We start from the raw sequence: 19,481 nt of genomic DNA, 5'->3' as shown, positions 1-19,481 counted from the left end.
CAAATCCAGGACGTATCCTCTGGTGCACAGGAATACGTAAGTCGACCATATTTTCATGAACAAGTTGCTTACTTCCTAAACCAGCTGGTATGGGCAAAACTGTGCTAGCATAAGTTATTATTTCCTTATGATCATATGTACTCAGTATTATTTCAGATCTAAAGTAGTAGACCATTTTCTCCATATTCAAGCACTTGAAGAGGATACAATTGGAGTGGCAGCAGTCTATCTGAACTACAGGGAGACAGAGATCCAAACTGAAAAGAACCTTCTGGCATCTATATGGAGACAGCTCATAGGGAATAGGAATATCTCACAGGCTCAAATTCTCTATAACTACCATAGGCGAAAGGGCACATACCCCAGCTTACCAGAGGTAGAGCAGCTGGTCTCATCAGTCCTTGCTATGTTCACAGTGGTCTATATTGTGCTGGATGTATTGGATGAGTATAAACATGGTGAATACAACAGGCTTCTCCAGAAACTAATTCACTTAGGAGGCAATCTGAACTTAATGATAATGTCCAGGCCTCATTTGGTTCTGCGCCCCAAGCTCTCTGTTACTCTTCTGGAGATAGAGGCTGATGAAGATGACATAAAATCATATATCATTGAGCAGATTAATCAGCATCAAATTCTTCAAGAGCTAATATCAGATGATATGGCTTTCAAGCAGCAGGTTATTAGTAAAATAATTGACAAGGCTAATGGCATGTGAGCCATATTTCATCCTTTCAGTAACCAAGCTAAGTAATGTTCAGGTTCCTACTAGTGCCCTTACAACTCCAACTTCTGAGTACAGCTATACCAGATAGGCATCCTGAGAGGCATGACTATCCTCTCTTTGATTATAGTCAAAATATCTTCTTCCATGCAAAAGGTCCTACAGAAATGATACTCAGATCTGAGTTGCTAATGTGTATAGAGCATATGATCTCTTATGATATATATCAAACAAAAGGTATACCCTGGTTCCATCCTTGGTATGAGCAATGGCAGGATTTATGGCATGCAAAAACTGAGTTGACAGTACTTTCAGTCAGTTTATTTGGACATCTGCTAGACTTATCAGACCACATTCTAAATAATATAAGCACTCAAGATATAGCAGTTGTTTTTGCTGCCTTGTTTGGTCACATAAAAATATTCAAGGCCCTGTTCATGAAAAACACATCAGAGGACATCATTTGTATTGACAGCTATTATGGAACTGTTCTGCATGCAGCTGCACTTCGTGATCACCAAGATATTGTTCAATTCTTGTTAGGGGAGAATACAGCAATTGATCAAATTGCTGGCAAGTTTGGAACAGCTCTCCAGGCTGCTGCATCAACAGGAGCAACTCAAACTCTTCAGCTCCTGATGAGATCAGGGGCACAGATTGACTTGGTTGCTGGTGATAATGGGGCAGCTCTTCATGCTGCCACATCTGGGGGCCATGCAGAGACTGTTCAGATTTTAATTAGTGCAGGGGCACAAATTGACTTGGTTGCTGGTCATTATGGAACAGCTCTCCAGGCGGCTGCATGGTTTGGCCACACAGACATCATTCAGGTTCTGATAAGTGCAGGGGCACAAATTAACTTGGTTGCTGGTCATTATGGGACGGCTCTTCAGGCTGCTGCATGGTGTGGCCGCACAGATGTCATTCAGGTCCTGATAAGTGCAGGGGCACAGATTAACTTAGTTGCTGATGATTATGGGACAGCTCTTCATGCTGCAGTATCTGGGGGCTACACAGAAACTGTTCAGCTTTTGATTAGTGCAGGGGCACAGATTGACTTGGTTGCTGGTCATTATGGAACAGCTCTTTATACTGTAGCATCTAGAGGCCACACAGACATTGTTCAGGTTCTGATAAGTGCAGGGGCACAGATTGATCTGGTTGCTGGTTATTATGGGACAGCTCTCCAGGCTGCCGCATGGTTTGGCCGCACAGACATCATTCAGTCCGCCACTAGGGTCGAGCCACCAAGGGCCCACAACACACAGCACGTAACAATGGGGAACAGGTGCCTCAGTAGGAGAAACACACACGTGGGAAGCATATGACCGAGAACGATGTGTCGAGCCGTTGCCAAGACCAACTCGACACCAAGGGACTGGGGAGGAGTGCTAGGAGGTTAGGAGTAGCGCCTGGCCTGCAAGGGATGTACGATTGTTCCCTCTGCAGCCAGAGACGGGGGCGAGGAGGAGCAGGAGGAGCCAGGGTGTCCGATCACCCCTTTATGGGCCTGCATATATAATAGTGTGCCATGTACTTTATTGCTTAGATGGTCTAAAGTACCGCTTCTTCCCGTGCAAGGAGGTATTGCTGACCCATCAGGCCCGAAACACCCCGATTCAAACCTTTGACCACCGACAACAATACGCAACCGCGTTAACGGGTCCCTTCGGTTCAACTCTACCCTGCTTGCTGTGTCTTGCTGATCTGTCTGTTCTGTTCTGTTCCAGGTGCACGTTCTTAGAGGAAGCCTTGCACATTATCTGTCAGGGGAACCTCCCCACCAATTCCAATTGTGATCCTGGTGATCGCATCACTGCCTCCATCAGGTACATCACCGCCGCGCGACAGAGATCCCCCTGGGACCTGCACGGTGTAGGCATACTGCTCAGAGTAATGATCACACTTGGCGCATCAAGCACATAGTATATAGTTCAAGCACCTAGACCCTTAGTGTTTCTTCTCTTTGGATCCTCCCCTGCTAGGACCTTGATCTCAGGCCTCTGGGGCTGCCCTTACGTAACAGAACTCACTAGTGTTGGTCCCTTGCGGACGGCTTAAGTGTTTTTAGAGTGCAGGTTTTTTGTGATATTTATTGTGCTTCTCAGTATTACTTATACTTCTGCCGGTACAGATTACTACTGTATAAAATTTGGTCAGCTCAAAGAGAAGTTCGCCTTTGATATAACAGTGAAAGAGGCTGTTACAGCTCACTGCCAGTGGCAGATCACCATATTTCACGCATATAAGTGCATAAAAATTGCTGAAATATGTTGAAAACTTGAGAAAAATGCAATGTTGTGACAAAAGTGCTGCTTCACATGGCGTAAAAATTTTGTCCCATGTGAAGCAGCACTCATAGAGATTTATTTCTGCTCATGTTTGTATTTCTAATTCATTAACACCACACAGAATTTAAACGAAGCAAAATATTAATACAATGCTACAAATCAGCCGCGAACAACATCATAGTAATACATGCCGTATCCAGGGTATACTGAGCCGTCCGTGCTCCGCGCTCACGCCGCGTCGTCGTCGTCGCCGAGGAACTCGCGGATGTACTCATCCACGTCGAACGCCGCGTCGTGCCCGTGCCCGCCGCCCAGTGGGAGCGCCCCGCCGGCGGGGGACGCCTCCGCGGGGGCCGGCGCCGAGAGCGAGTAGTACTCGTCGAGCTCTGCAGCTGTGATCAGTTGACGAATTGGTCAGGGTAAAGCGGCCGCCGGCGCACCGACGACCGGCGCGGGGAGGTGCGCCGTCTCGGGCCCCCAGCGGTGGCGCGTGGACACGTGACCAATTCGAAACACTGGCAGACGATCGCGACGGCCCTGCGTCCGCCCGGCGGGTCCCGCGTGATATCCCCCTCCCCCCCCCCGGCTCCGGCTCTTCCTCCGGCGGCGCGGAGGTAGGGAGGAGAAAGAAGGCGCACCCGGGTCTTGCGCTGGCGGCACTTCAAGTATGAATATAATTATAATATGCTCTGGCAGGTAGAATATATTATGAATATGAATAAATTATAAAAATTTTGTATTCATAATCATAATTGGACAGCACTAGGCACTTGAGGCACGCCATCATCGTCTTGCGGCGCGGCTGGCGCTGGCGCTGGCGGTCCGCGTCAGCGGCTAGCGCGGGGGCCAAGCGTCCCGCCATAGCTGCAAGAAGGGAGGAAAGGAATGTACGCAACGCGCCCGGCGTATCAGGCATATATACCCCCGAGGCGCGCGCGCATATACCGGCCCTCGATCCGTGATTGACCTCTGAATTCGTGGCTTCGCAGGCGCGGGGACTGGGCATACATAAATACATAAACACAGATCGGCCGACCGTGGGTCTGCGCTCGCGTGGGTTTGAGCTCGCGTGGCGAGATGCATACGCTCTCCACGCCCGCCAGCGGCGAAGCTGGGGAAACACGGAGTGTGGTACTGGCTGATCGCGTTCGTCCCAGCGCGAACTCCACTGCCAGCCTTGCCGATATCCCCTCCAGCGACCCTGACATGGATAACATGGATGACGGGCCAGGGAGCTTTGACCCACGGGAGCGATTGGACATTTCAGAGGACGAGGACGATGGGTAGAGGCTTAGTTTACTTGTTATTACGCTATCATACTGCCAATAATGAAGTTTACCCGACCCAACTACCCTCTGGATAAATGTCTGGTATCTCTCTAGAGCAGGCGTATACGGGGTTTTTTTTAAAAACATCTCTTGTAATTAGAATATCAACATTTTTAAAAAACATCAGTGATTTACAAGTCTTCCCCTCATTTTAATAAAATCCACGCTGTCAAACTCTGTATCTTTCTTGGCACCTTGGCATCAACAATTTTTCTCCTCTTTTTTAGCCTTTCCCCTACTCAGTATTTTCCCCATACTTAAGGAATTTTCCACACGTCAGGTCTGGGGCCTTATAGCTACCACACTGCCCACCCTGACAAGGCTTTTCAACCTTTTAAACCTTTTTTTGATCTCTCATTTCCCTATGTAAAACCCGCCTTTTGGCAGGGGCATAAATTAGAGGCATTTTTTAAAAACATTAACACTGGTAATGAGAACTTGGCTTTTTTTAAAAAAAACCCCGTGTACAGGTGTCCAGAGATGACTCTGGCACCAGCCAATCGTCTGGGGGCCTCTGGAATTGGGCATGTCCCCTGGGACCAGAGGCTCTCTGGCAGACCTGGCAGACCTGGAGGACCTGGCACCAGGTCTGCCAGAGAAAAAGAGTTTTCCTGATGGAATTCAAGGTCGCCGAGATGCCCAATGCCCGCATACCCAAGCGCCGTCCTCGATCGGGAGACGGGTCGCACAATTAGCAACGCTCGTCGCGGGCCATGGATACCGCGCGCATCGCGAAGACCGGCGGGCACCGCCTCCCGCGGTCAGCGTCAGCCGCCGGCGGAGGAATGTGTCTCTGGCGGCCCGTCATGGCGACGCGATGATGGCTATAAACGGACATCTAACAGGCCGTGCACAGTCCAAATATTAATACAATGCTACAAATCAGCCGCGAACAACATCATAGTAATACATGCCGTATCCAGGGTATACTGAGCCGTCCGTGCTCCGCGCTCACGCCGGCGTCGTCGTCGTCCGCCGAGGAACTCGCGGATGTACTCATCCACGTCGAACGCCGCGTCGTGCCCGTGCCCGCCGCCCAGTGGGAGCGCCCGCCCGGCGGGGACGCCTCCGCGGGGGCCGGCGCCGAGAGCGAGTAGTACTCGTCGAGCTCTGCAGCTGTGATCAGTTGACGAATTGGTCAGGGTAAAGCGGCCGCCGGGCGCACCGACGACCGGCGCGGGGAGGTGCGCCGTCTCGGGCCCCCAGCGGTGGCGCGTGGACACGTGACCAATTCGAAACACTGGCAGACGATCGCGACGGCCCTGCGTCCGCCCGGCGGGTCCCGCGTGATATCCCCCTCCCCCTCCCCCGGCTCCGGCTCTTCCTCCGGCGGCGCGGAGGTAGGGAGGAGAAAGAAGGCGCACCCGGGTCTTGCGCTGGCGGCACTTCAAGTATGAATATAATTATAATATGCTCTGGCAGGTAGAATATATTATGAATATGAATAAATTATAAAAATTTTGTATTCATAATCATAATTGGACAGCACTAGGCACTTGAGGCACGCCATCATCGTCTTGCGGCGCGGCTGGCGCTGGCGCTGGCGGTCCGCGTCAGCGGCTAGCGCGGGGGCCAAGCGTCCCGCCATAGCTGCAAGAAGGGAGGAAAGGAATGTACGCAACGCGCCCGGCGTATCAGGCATATATACCCCCGAGGCGCGCGCGCATATACCGGCCCTCGATCCGTGATTGACCTCTGAATTCGTGGCTTCGCAGGCGCGGGGACTGGGCATACATAAATACATAAACACAGATCGGCCGACCGTGGGTCTGCGCCGCGTGGGTTTGAGCTCGCGTGGCGAGATGCATACGCTCTCCACGCCCGCCAGCGGCGAAGCTGGGGAAACACGGAGTGTGGTACTGGCTGATCGCGTTCGTCCCAGCGCGAACTCCACTGCCAGCCTTGCCGATATCCCCTCCAGCGACCCTGACATGGATAACATGGATGACGGGCCAGGGAGCTTTGACCCACGGGAGCGATTGGACATTTCAGAGGACGAGGACGATGGGTAGAGGCTTAGTTTACTTGTTATTACGCTATCATACTGCCAATAATGAAGTTTACCCGACCCAACTACCCTCTGGATAAATGTCTGGTATCTCTCTAGAGCAGGCGTATACGGGGTTTTTTTTAAAAACATCTCTTGTAATTAGAATATCAACATTTTTAAAAAACATCAGTGATTTACAAGTCTTCCCCTCATTTTAATAAAATCCACGCTGTCAAACTCTGTATCTTTCTTGGCACCTTGGCATCAACAATTTTTCTCCTCTTTTTAGCCTTTCCCCTACTCAGTATTTTCCCCATACTTAAGGAATTTTCCACACCGTCAGGTCTGGGGCCTTATAGCTACCACACTGCCCACCCTGACAAGGCTTTTCAACCTTTTAAACCTTTTTTTGATCTCTCATTTCCCTATGTAAAACCCGCCTTTTGGCAGGGGCATAAATTAGAGGCATTTTTTAAAAACATTAACACTGGTAATGAGAACTTGGCTTTTTTTAAAAAAAAACCCGTGTACAGGTGTCCAGAGATGACTCTGGCACCAGCCAATCGTCTGGGGGCCTCTGGAATTGGGCATGTCCCCTGGGACCAGAGGCTCTCTGGCAGACCTGGCAGACCTGGAGGACCTGGCACCAGGTCTGCCAGAGAAAAAGAGTTTTCCTGATGGAATTCAAGGTCGCCGAGATGCCCAATGCCCGCATACCCAAGCGCCGTCCTCGATCGGGAGACGGGTCGCACAATTAGCAACGCTCGTCGCGGGCCATGGATACCGCGCGCATCGCGAAGACCGGCGGGCACCGCCTCCCGCGGTCAGCGTCAGCCGCCGGCGGAGGAATGTGTCTCTGGCGGCCCGTCATGGCGACGCGATGATGGCTATAAACGGACATCTAACAGGCCGTGCACAGTCCACACCGGCGCCCAAACGCCGCTGAGACTCGGATACTTCTCCCAAAATACCAAAATACCGGACCCGCGTCAAATCTACGACACTGCGGGTGAATGGGGAACCGCCGCCTGCCGACCGACAGGCGACGATATTGAGATGAGGCAGTGGCCTACCAGTGGTCCACTGCGCAGTCGAGATTTTGTCCCAAAATACCCGCAGACTGACGCAAGAGCCCTGGGACCGGCCCAAAAGCTACGACACTGCGGGTAAAAGGCGAATCGTCGACAGGCGACGATATTGAAGAGCGGGAGCGTGCGCAGTCGAAATTTCGTCCCGGAATACCCGCAGACTGACGCAACGGGCTCTTGTGACAAGAGCCCGAGGACCGGCGTCCAAATTACGATACATACTTGCGGGTAAAAGGCGACCCCACAGGCGACGACTTTGAAGAGCGGGAATGGCAGTGGGCTGCGCAGTCGAGAACAGATCCGCAGTCCCTGGGGCCGCGAGGATCTCGGCCATCGCGACGCCGAGCGTGCCCGGCCCGCACACCGGCTTGAACAGGATGGACACCGGCGCGCTCCGCACCGGAAGGCCAACAGAACCGTCGACTTCGGGCAGCGCCGCGGGGACGTAGCGCAGGGGGGAGGAAGCCGTTCGGACGACGGCGGGGGGGGGGCTGCGAATGAGGATTGTGAGGGATAGAAGGGTGGTAAGAAGGCTGCGCACGTTGGAAACGAGACGGTGGGGCCCTGACAGACTATTTTATAGTGCGCCGCGTTGGACAGCAGCGTGGCGGACTTCGGGATAGTAGGCGGCGGGCCAACCGGGAGCCCTGCACTCGAGGCGGAGCGGACCAACACGCTGGCCCAGAGACGCGTACGGAAGGACACGTTCGGTGCCAGTGGGGTCCGTCAGCTGGGAGCGTCGGGGCGGCATGGATGGCGCGTTTTCTTGTTCTTCTGTGTGTCAATGGGGGAGCTTTGCTTGTTGCGCTGGATGGAAGGTCCTAGAAAGGAGAAAATGGGCTTTTATACGCGTGCCACTCGACGTGCCACGCACCGTGACCAGGGTCCAGGAAAACAGGTATCATCCCACTCACAACCCAACCAAGCGTCAACAAAGTGCACCATTATCGTCCCAGCGGTACTGCCTTGCCCAGTCGATCCGCGGCGCCAAGACCACGGTGCCAGCGAGGACGCGGTCAGACGAAGCAGGGCCGGGTTCGGGCCTGTGGAAACTCGCGCTTGCGGCGCATCACCCGCAGCGGGCGGAAGGCGAGGTGGACCACCGAAGCAACAGCAGCTCTGATCTCTATCGGCTTCCATCAAATGGAAGCTGGTCGTCGTGGGAGTCACTCCTACGGCCACTGCATCTTGCTTCTTGACCACAACCATCCTCAGCTCACAATGTCTGTCATGAATCTCACAGGTAGACCATATCTAAGGCCAGGGCATCATGATTCATGCAAGCACTCACTGTTTCAGGTGGTACAGGTGGAGATGGAGGTGCTGGTGGGGCCGTGGAGGCGATGGTCATGGCACTCAGATCCAGGTCACTGGAGATTACACACGGTAGGTTGATGATATCCCACATTCACTACAATAACTCACATGCCAAGGATCTATGGCGCAACAAGCACAGAGTGTAAGTGTACTGAGCTCTGGACCTCAGGCCTCAGTGCTAATCTATTATAGTTGAAGAGAATATGGTGGTGACTGAGTGGATCTCCCCAATCAACTTCTTTCTTGAGCATCAGGCAATTTCTGAGACCCGGAAGAAAAATACTGGACTGGCTGTTGGAGCATCCAGAGTTCTTGAAATGGAAGTCAACCTCAGGAAGCATACTTTGGTGCACAGGGATACGTGAGTTAACAATATATATATGAACAGACTGTTGACATTTAAAACTAGCTGGCATGGGTAAAACAGTGCTAGTGTAAAGTATAATCTGCATCTATCTATATATAATGTTTGTTACTTTAGATCCAAAGTTGTAGATCATCTTCTACAGATTGGTATCAGATAAGGACCATGAGGCAGATGACTATTCCCTGTTTGATTATGGCCAATATATTTTCTTTCATGCCCAAGGCCCTGCAGAAACAATCCTTAAGACTGAGCTGCTTATGTGTATACAGCATATCATCTCTCATGATATGTATCAAGATGTGTGGAACTCCTGGGCACACCCTTGGCAGGGGCAGTGGTGGACTTTACGGTTTGAAAATCCCCAGTTGACAGGACTTTCAGTTGCTTTGTCTGGAGATCTGCTAGTGCTATCTGAGAACATTGCAAATACTGTAATAATTTATTCAATTCGGCGGCGAAAAACTGTGTGACATCGGGCGCCAAAATGAAAATTTCGGCGCTGCCTGGTAATCTGTGTGACCGCCGAAAAAAAATTGGCATATTCAGCGGCCCGGAGGGCCGCCGGAGAAATTTTGATGCTCTGATGGCCGTCTGACATTCGGCATCTGAATAATAAGTTGTGACACGCCGAAATATTTCGGCACCGGAGGTCCGGTGTGACGCGTGACCGCCGAATTGAATAAATTGATACAGTAATGCAAGTACACAAGAGATAGATATGATTTTTGCTGTTTTATTTGGCCATACCAAGATACTGACAGTCCTCTGGAGTAAAAACAACAAACATAGCAATATGTGTATTCACAATTATTATGGAACAGTTTTGCATGTAGCTGTGCTGTGCAGTCAGATGGATATTGTTCAATTCTTATTAGGAGGAGTGTGCCAGTGAATAAAAATTGCTGGCAATTTTGAAACAGCTCTTCAGGCTGCTGCCTGGGTGGGATCCACAGAAATTGTTCAGCTTTTAATCAGCTCGGGTGCACAGATAAATCTGGTCTCTGGCACATATGGAACAGCTCTTCACATATGGGAGAACTAGAAACTGCTCATTTGCTGATTAGCTTAGGCGCACAGATTGACTTAGTTTCTGGGAAATATGGGACAGCTCTCCAGGCTGCTGCAGTAAAGGGAGAGACCGAAATTGTTCAGCTGCTCATCAGCTCAGGGGCACAGATTAACTTGGTTTCTGGTAAATATGGGACAGCTCTTCAGGCTGCTGTACGGGTAGATGCAATAGAAACTGCCCAGCTATTGATTAGCTTGGGTGCACACACAGACTTTTATACTCTACCTAGATATGAATAATAATTAGCAATGGCCGGCCAGGGTTGGTTCGGGATTTCGGTTCACTGAACGTGCGTTCAGTGAGATTTTTTCTTGCACTTAGGGATGAGCACAGGTGACTCTCCTTGGACCCAGACCTGCATAGCGTGGTTGGTCACATACTGAATGACAAGCCCGACAAATGATTGCATGTTTGGTGCAGTCTATTCATCGAGTATGGCATGGAGCATCCCGGTCTTGGTCTTATTCTACAGAGCATTAAGAGTATCAGATAGACAAAATTTGTTGATCACACACCTTGAAAAGTACCTTTATGACTGGGTTCGTGAGCTCGAAGATGTACTTTAGGCTCATCTGACTCCTCCTATATTCTAAGTCCTTCCTGCCATTGTCCTTACTGCTATCAGACTTGCTGAACATATCTGCAAAATTTCATGCACAGCTTTCCTTTGGTCTGTGCATGTACTTAACAAGCAGCTCATTCACTCAGGATCACTAGTAAAAACATGGCTACTAGTGAAGGGCCTTCCTCATAAATCCTGAGGGAGGGCCCAGGGATCACAAATTTCACACTTTTAAAAAAAGAAAACCATTTTATTCATATTTAGGTGTTAGCTCATGGTATTGATGATAGGATTGATGATATCAAGATATATTGATCAATGTGGAATGATTTTGGTTTACATTAGTACCATTGATGGCTATGTCAGGATACATCAATTTTAGCCTAATTAGGATGTATACCTTTGCACTAGATTGATTTGCCTTTCCATATCTGGTAATAGCTTAGTCATAGCTGTCAAACACATTGAGATATTTACAATTCATTGAATATCACATTTCAGAAAGGCCCTCCACCAGTAGTCACGATTTTACTAGTAAAACTGGGTGCACATCCTATAACACGGTGCTTATTGATTGTATCCTATAGGGCTGATTTACATGGGAATGCCACCCTCTGAGGACATATTATGTGAGAAAGTAGGATCAGCGGCAGATAGATGTCTTTCCTTTTTAGGCAACTGGAGAATGTGCAATAAGGAACAAGTAGATATATTTTTCTGGATTTTTTCATTTCCATTATTACCCTAGCCTCTTAGGAAATATAAGAATCCAATCTTTTGAGCAACCTCTCCAAGGACTCACAGTACCCTAGGGGAAGTCCAGGCTACCTCTGAGCAACTGTTCTTGTGACCGTGACCGTGATGCAAAGCTGGGAGGCAGAGGCAGAGTGGTGCACTGGTGTGGAGCAAGGAGAGAAGAAGTCTGTTCTAGCCTAAATGCTGGGAGTGTCAGTAGATCATCTTTCATAAGTAGGGAAAAATAAGTAACTCTGTTGAGGCTGAATGAGGCACAAAAAGTAATGGTTTTGGTTTCTTTTTCTCACCTGTACACGAGGGGGTTTTTTTTTTTTTTGAAAAAGCCTTCTCATTACCATGGTTAATATTATAAATATTTTTTAAAAAATACCTCTAATTCATTGCCCCTGCCAAAAGGCAGGTTTTATATAGGGAAATGAGAGATTAAAAAAAGGTTTAAAAAAGTTGAAAGGCATGTCAGGGTAGGCAGTGTGGTAGTTATAAGGCCAAGAAAGATACGGAGTTTGACGGTGTGGATTTTATTAAAATGAGGGGAGAACTTGTAAATCACTGATGTTTTTTTTTAAAAAAAAAATGTTAATATGCTAATTCCAAGGGATCTTTTTTTAAAAAAAACCCCCTATACACCTGTTCTTCTATCTTGAAACAAAATATATTATGTATTTCTTTTACTAGAAAATATGAATTTAAATAGATAATTTTAATTCATAAAAGACACCTTTGAATTAGCACAGAAATATCATATTTCTTCATGCCTATTAAGCCTGACAGAAAGCTAATCTTTTAGTCAAACTCAAAGGTATATAGATGTCCTTTCCCCTTTTGGTCCAACTGCATTCTGAAATAGCTATTAGCTCCAGACAGTATCGGTTGGACTCGTGGGCAATCACAAAGATGTTCTTTGTGATAGTCCAAAAGAGGCACAGAAAGACAATCTTTGTGAATGTCTTTGTGTGTCATTGAAAGTTGTTCTTTGTGCAACACAGAAAGGCACATTAAAAGCCCTCATTTCAATTGGCCTTTTTGCAACAGCACAAAGATCACAAATTCAATTTGTTATAGACAGAAAGTTGGACAGAATGGCAGTCTTTCAATTGCTCTTTCATTGTGATGAAAAGAGTGTGTTTCTCTGGTACTTAAGGATGGATGAAAAGAAATCATTTTGGCTCCTGTTTTTATATCTTATTTCTTTTAGAAGGAAATATATATTAAAAGATGATATTTGTGTTCATGTTTCTATGGGAAAAGAAAGGTTTGAATTTACTGTGTGATGGTTTAACTCTTGGACCTGTTTGACATTTCCTCACTCATCTTAGCAATCCGGTCTCACTTGGGTCGACTCCATCCTGCCACTGGTGTCCCATAAAAACGAATCACGAGATCAGGCCCAACTCGCCTGTTTTTACAGAGAAAAAACAAAACAAAACGTGGTCCGTTGATGTGGGATCATGATTCAGGAGAAAATTCTTATATGCTCACTTAATATACACAAGGGGGGTTCAAGATCCGAATCACGGATATAGGGTCGGAAAGTTTTTTTCCGACCCTCCGGGGACCCCCCCCTCCCCGCCTCCTACCATATAGGGTAATATGTTCCCACGATTAGCATCATGTGACCACTGATGCAATCAAAAATTGGCATAAAAAATTTAATCTTTATGAAACTTTTTGTTTTCAAAAAAATTTATATATTTGTATATGTATGTGTGTAGGTATCTATATACCTGGAACCCTTAAATACACATGCCAGGAGCAATCCGAGTGCCTGGTTACAACCAGGCCATTTGGCAAAACGTTACACCTACGGGTGATCACTGTTCAATATGTTCACCTCTCATCCATTACCTGATGATGGGCCTGTGATAGGGTGTACTATTTAGGCTCATGGGCCTGAAAGTATATAGATATAAGTATGGGGGTTGTGAACTATGAAAATGAGAGTGTATACACTATATTTTCAGTGTCTTTACACCCATATAAGGCCCAAATCTTTTATATATAAAAAGTTTCTTTTACCCCCCGGGGACCCCCCCCCTCCCCCCTACTCCATGTGCCTGATAAGGATCTTGAACCCCCCTTGAATATACACACACGCGCGTGCTGGTACTAGGAGCATGAGGATATCAGTAGGCGGAGGCGCTTACGCCGTCTACAATTCCCGATAAGCGCGCACCGCTGGCTGGCGCGGGGCCACGCACCTTGATCGGCCCGCCGGGGTTGATGCACAGGCTGATGCTCGGCGACGGCGCGGGTGCGTACTGGCGCCGCGCGCCGGGGACGGACTGCGTCACCTGCACGGTGCCGCTCGACACGCCGCCAGGCACGGTCACCGTGGATTTGTTCTGTATGTCATGAGCCCGCGCCACGCGCGTGTGGTCGAGGAAGGAAGGTGGACCGTGGGACGCACGATGATGGGGCCGCCGGGGTTGACGCAGATGGGGATGGTCGTGTGGGGATGGTGGTGCTTGCCAGCCTAATTAAGGACATCAGCATGAGGAAAGGCGGGTGGGCGGATTGGGTGCACCTCGTCGGGGATCGGCGAGGCGCAGACGGCGGAGAGCAGGAGGGCGCTGGCGGAGAGGAGGAAGAGCTTCATGGTGCTGAAGTTCGCTGGCGATGAGACGCTGACGGCCCGCCTTTTATTCTCTTTCAGAAGAGCAAGGATCTTGGGCGGGTAGCAGAATTGGGAGGGCGGGAGGACTAGGTGGGGTGGCAAGTCAAAGGCGGTAGTTTCAGCGTGAGGGATGCGGGTAGATTGCGCCAGGTTGCCTAAAGATTCTTGCTTGTGCCGGGATTCCGCACAAACTCGAGTAATTCTTCATGGTGAGCGGCCGGGGACATGGAGGATTGCTGCCCTGCGGGCCCGCCGGCAGATCCGAGCCCGCGTTGACGCTCGCAGCGGCGACATCGACACCGACATGTGCGTTCAGGACAAGATGTATATCGGTCGCGCACGCTCCATAATTAACGCCAAAACGAGCCGAAAATCGGACCGATTTGCGCGATTCGCCCAGGATCATTACATCATCGCATCACATCACTCCCACAGCCACGTCACACACACCGCCTTCCCTTCCCATCTCGCCGTCTCCACCCACCCACTTACCCCGCGCCCCGCCCCGCCCCGCCGTCCGACGAACCCCGAACCCACGCCAGCATGACCGACCGTGTGCGCGAGGTGCATTTCCCACTTACGCTTCCCCGCCAGCGCTGACGGGCGCGATCAGAAACTTACACAGCTGCGCAACGAGGTGGATAACGCCATCGCGCGCGCGGAGGACGCGGAGGCGAAGAACAAGGCGCTCACGCAGGAGCTGCTCGAGCGCGAGAACGAGATCAAGTCGCTCACTGTCAGACTGGAGGACGCAGAGGCCAGGCTCGAGGCGAACGAGGCGGACCTCAAGGAGAAGACGGACAAGTGCGTTCCTGTGTGTTTGGATCTTTGCGCTGTAATTAACCGGTGGAATAGAGTAAGGAACCTGGATGTCCGGACAGAACAGGCGGAGCGCGCCGTCCTCGCGGCAGAGGCGGAAAGGGACAAGTGGGAGGCGAAATACGAGGTGCGTCGCTGCTGCTGCCGCGTGAGATGGCGGGCTGACGGTACCGCAGGAGTCGGAGAAGAAGTTCCGCGACGTCAAGGCCGAGCTCGCCGACCTGGAGCGCCAGATGGAGGGCTTGTAGACGACCCGCCTGAATGTATTTTTGTCCCCCGTCTGCATACCCCGTGTCCGATCTCCGCGATGCCGTCTGTTCTCGACTGCGCAGGCCACTGCCATCCCCGCTCCTGGTCGATTCGCCTTTTACCCGCAGTGTTGTAGCCTTTAGGCCGGTCCTCGGGCTCTTGTGTCAGTCTGCGGGTATTCTGGGACAAAATGTCGACTGCGCACGCCACTTCCTCATCCCCGCTCTTCAATATTGTCGCCTGTCGATCAACAGACATCAGCGGCGTTTGGGCGCCGGTGTGGTCCTTTTCATTGTCCATCTCTGTGCATCATGGGGCTTGCATCGCGTCGCCATGACGGACTGAGCGATCAGAGTGCCCGTTTCCTCCGCCGGCTGCTGACCACGGGAGGCGGTGCTCCGCCGTTTGTGACGATGCAAAGAGGATGCGCGCGGGGTATCCATGTTCGACATAGAGCGTTACTGATTCTGCGACCCCACAAATACAGTCACCCGATCAGGGGTGTAAACGAGTGCACCTCTAAGAGGGGCATTGGGCATCTCGGCGACCTTGAATTCCACGCCTCCATCGACATCGATGATGCGACTAACGCAACCACCCCCCGTGTTTCTCCAGCTTGGGCGTGGGGATCGCAATCCGTTTCACATCTCGGCGTCCTTGAATTCAACACGCCCGACCGGCGGCCGCCGATGCGCTGCAACGCACCGTTACCACCCTCCAGCGTCGGGGGGATCGTGATGCGTATGCATTTCGCCACGCGAGCTCACACCCACGCTCGGCCGATCCGTGTTAATGTATGCCCTGGGAACTTGGAAGGCGCGAATGCAAAACTCAATGCAGAAGGGCGCGAATGCAGAAGTCAATCACGGCCATTGGGTCGTTAGTAACTCGTTACTTATATGTGCTGGCTCCGCGGGCGTGATATTATATATGGCAGACAGCCCGGCCCCGTTGGGACGCATTCTTCTCTATCCCCTTCAGCTATGGCGGGACGCTTCGCCACCGCTGCTCCCGACCGCGACTTTGAGTCTGAGCGCCCGCCGCCGCGCCGCAAGACGATGATGGCGTGCCTCAAGTGCCGCCAGCGCAAGACCCGGGTGCGCCTTCTTCCCTCCCTCCCGTCCCCTCCTTGCTTACAAAAGCCCACATTACACACAGTGCATAACCTTCGAGCAGCCGCCTAAGTCCGCATGTGCGTACTGCGCCAGGCGCAAGCTGCGCTGCGTGTACACCTCCGCGCCGCCGGAGACGGAGCTGGAGCCGGGGGAGGGGCAGGGGGATATCACGCGGGAGTCGGACGCAGGGCCGTCGTCCGGTTCGAATTGTGAAAGTGGCCCGGGAGGCAGTCCGAGTCAGTCGGTCGGGTCGCGTGGCCACGCGCCACCGCCACCGGCGGCCGACGCGCCCCGGGCCAGCGACGCGGCACACGCGTATCGCTCCCCCCTTCCCGCCGCCCTCCACTGGCCCGCGCCCGACCGCCCCCGCCCGCGGCGCAGCTCCGACCCGCCCGTGTGGTCCGCCCGGCCCCGGGCCGCGTGGGCGCCCAGCGCGAGCGAGACGGCGTACCCCGCGCCGGTCGTCGGTGCGCCTTTCCTCAGCCATACACCCATTCGTCCACTAACTATTACTACGGCTCTAGAGCTCGACGAGTACTATTCACTCTCGGCGCCCGCGTCCGCGGAGGCGTCCCTCGCCGCCGGTGCGCTCCCCGGGCGCGGGGCCGGGGTACACAGCGACGCCGCGTTCGACGTGGACGAGTATATGCGCGAGTTCCTCGGCGACGACCGTGGCGACGGCCCGCACGCGTACGCGTACGCGGCGTGAGCGCGGAGAGCGGAGAGCGGCTCGGTATACCCTGGATACGGCATGTATTACTAGCATTATTCTGTTTCGTTTAAATCTGCATTCACTTCCCCTCGTGTGATAAATCCTCATTGAGTATATTTCCCAGCAAAATGGCGATGCGGCATGCACCGCCACTGTCATCACCACGTCATGTCACTCAGAGGAAGGCGAAAAGCTGGAGATTTCTTTCTTGCCCGAGTAAATCGCTGCAACTATCACACCGGATTTGGTAAAATATCCCTTGAAGTAGAAACTGTTCTAGATTCTGGTAGAATCTAGAACCAAATCAACCTGTGTAGATTTGCCCAGAATATACTTTTTGGAAACTGAGATTGATTTTGGTCAAATATATACTAGTTTTAGCAAGTCTGAAGTGAAAACTATCTATGGCACTGAAATTATGCCTGAAATGGTTCATATCTGCGCGCATATATTTGGTCATGATATCACGCGCATCAAATGTGGCGAAACTATCAGTGAAATAAAGGATTTCACTGACAGTTTCAGCACGGATGATACAAAGGAAATCAGCAGTGGAGAAATGCACATAGATTCTCTTTGTTTCTATTTGCATTTCTCCACTGCCTGAAACTGTAGGTTTACAGTACAATGAAATCAATGTACCTCAAATACAGCTTTTCTGGGGACATATTTTACTCTGGTTGGTGACAAGTTTATACTTGATAACAACTTTTCGGGAGACATGTTCAACTTCTGCAAGTGCAACCTTTCTGACTGTTGACAACTCATAATAAGCAGACAACTTTTCCAGCAACATCTGTAACTGTCTTGAATAAAACTTGGTTTTTCATTTTGAGTACAACTTTTTCGAGTGCGACTTTCTTTCTGAGGTACAACTTTTTTTAAGTGCCACTTCAACCTAGACTGGAACAACTTTGTAAATCACAACTTTGCAAGATACATATTGCCAAAGCCTCTGGCACAACTTTTCTGGGCCTACATGCAACTTTTTCAGATAAGGTACAACTTCAGTTACTCCATCACTTGCCATCAGCGGCCATCAAAGGTGATCATAAAGGCAGTGGTAGAGCAAAGCATATTTAATGTGTTTATCTGATCCGCTGATGATATCAGTGATGGCTGGCCAAAAAAGTCCAGGTTGCATTCAAATGAACTGCATACAGAAATAAAGTTCTCCTAGGAAAAGTTGTCCAACTGGCTAGTTGTATGCCCAAAAAGTTGTACTCAGGAAAAGTTGCATTTTGAAAAGTTGTATGCAATGACAGGTTGTCTTTGCCCAAGTTGGACTTGTCACAGCTAGACTCAAGTTGCCTTACCCATGAAAAAGTTGCACCTGAATTAGAGCCAAAGATGTCTTATTAGAAGTTGTAGTTGTCTTTGGCCAAATGAAAACTTGTTCCTAAGAAAGTTGTCATTCTGGCAGTTGTACATGGTTCTAAGGAAGTTGTATCCCCCGAAAGTTATATATGCTCTCAAACAAGTTGTCTCATATTGGAAAGTTGTACTCAGGCAAGTTGTACATGTTATCAGTAAAGTTGTATCTGACAAATATGTAGTTGTAGTCAATATAAATTTGTACCATAGTTTTAGTTGTATTTTATGGGCGGTATACTGTATCAAAAGTTTTTTACAACTTTCAACTCTTTTTTTCAGACTTTTTATGCACAACTTCAAGCAATGTGTTTTTGGCCAAAACAACTCTTAGAGGGATTAATACGTGATTTATGACAACATCTTTCATTTTCTTAACTACAATCTTAACTTTTCATATAGCAACTTCCTTCCAGAGCAACTACAACTTTGAATTTGTTGGTTGCAGGTTTTCAATCTGCAGAACAACTTCAAAGTGATTGGCTGCAAAATCTTCTGCTATAACTACAACTTTCATATCGTATATTGCACTTAAGCCAAATCTTATATTAGTGAAGAAAGTCATTTATCCTCCATATGTCTTATTACAACAATTAAAAGCCAGGGTACTTTAGTTGTTATACCATCAAGAATTAATTCCTACAGACTAAGACAGATTAAAGAGGTATAAGGGTGTACCTACTGGATAGTTGACTATATACTATATTCCTACACAAAGAGTGATTGTTACTCTGAGGAGTATGCCTGCATCATTTGGCATGCCAGTCCAGTGGGATTGTCTAGATAACTGCCTGGCAGTAGCAGTGATTGGAACAGGAGGTTTATCTGACACTTTCAGAAAGGGCTGGCAGAAATTTGTTATATTTTCTGACTATACCAGATTACTAGCTAACTGAAACATACATACAACCAGAGAAAATTGACCTTGTATAGGCCTTGTACTTGCTTCTAAATAGGCTGATCTTTTATTGACTCCCAGCAGATTCCAGCTCATGATTGAAATAAATTTGATGATCTGATTGAACTCTTATATTATATAAATACATAAAAAAAACTTCCTACCAGAAATTCCTAGCTTCTATTTACATCAGACTCAAGTTTAAACAAAG

General features: G+C 49.7%; 2 protein-coding genes across 2 annotated transcripts; one reads left to right on the top strand and one right to left on the bottom strand.

Annotated features, from left to right (window-relative positions):
* Positions 1-13,632: 13,632 nt before the first annotated feature.
* Positions 13,633-14,166, bottom strand: MIND_00183400 (uncharacterized protein; the record flags this gene model as incomplete). The annotated part of the gene is made up of 4 exons (XM_037358747.1): positions 14,017-14,166; positions 13,900-13,965; positions 13,691-13,834; positions 13,633-13,641 (listed from the first exon to the last, which is right to left on the bottom strand). The coding sequence occupies exons 1-4, from the start codon at positions 14,086-14,088 to the stop codon at positions 13,633-13,635; spliced, it is 291 nt and encodes a 96-aa protein (XP_037223842.1). The 5' UTR covers positions 14,089-14,166.
* A 387-nt stretch (positions 14,167-14,553) lies between these two features.
* On the top strand, positions 14,554-15,173 carry MIND_00183300 (uncharacterized protein; the record flags this gene model as incomplete). The annotated part of the gene is made up of 4 exons (XM_037358746.1): positions 14,554-14,670; positions 14,720-14,910; positions 14,962-15,052; positions 15,102-15,173. Exons 1-4 carry the CDS (start codon positions 14,650-14,652, stop codon positions 15,171-15,173), a joined length of 375 nt encoding a protein of 124 aa, XP_037223841.1. The 5' UTR covers positions 14,554-14,649.
* Positions 15,174-19,481: the final 4,308 nt, after the last annotated feature.

The sequence above is a fragment of the Mycena indigotica genome (genome assembly GCF_014461135.1).
Source record: "Mycena indigotica strain 171206Taipei chromosome Unknown Mind.scaff0002, whole genome shotgun sequence".
Taxonomy (NCBI): domain Eukaryota; kingdom Fungi; phylum Basidiomycota; class Agaricomycetes; order Agaricales; family Mycenaceae; genus Mycena; species Mycena indigotica.
The sequence above is the reverse complement of the archived record's forward strand: the minus strand, read 5'-3'. Positions and strand labels throughout refer to the sequence as shown.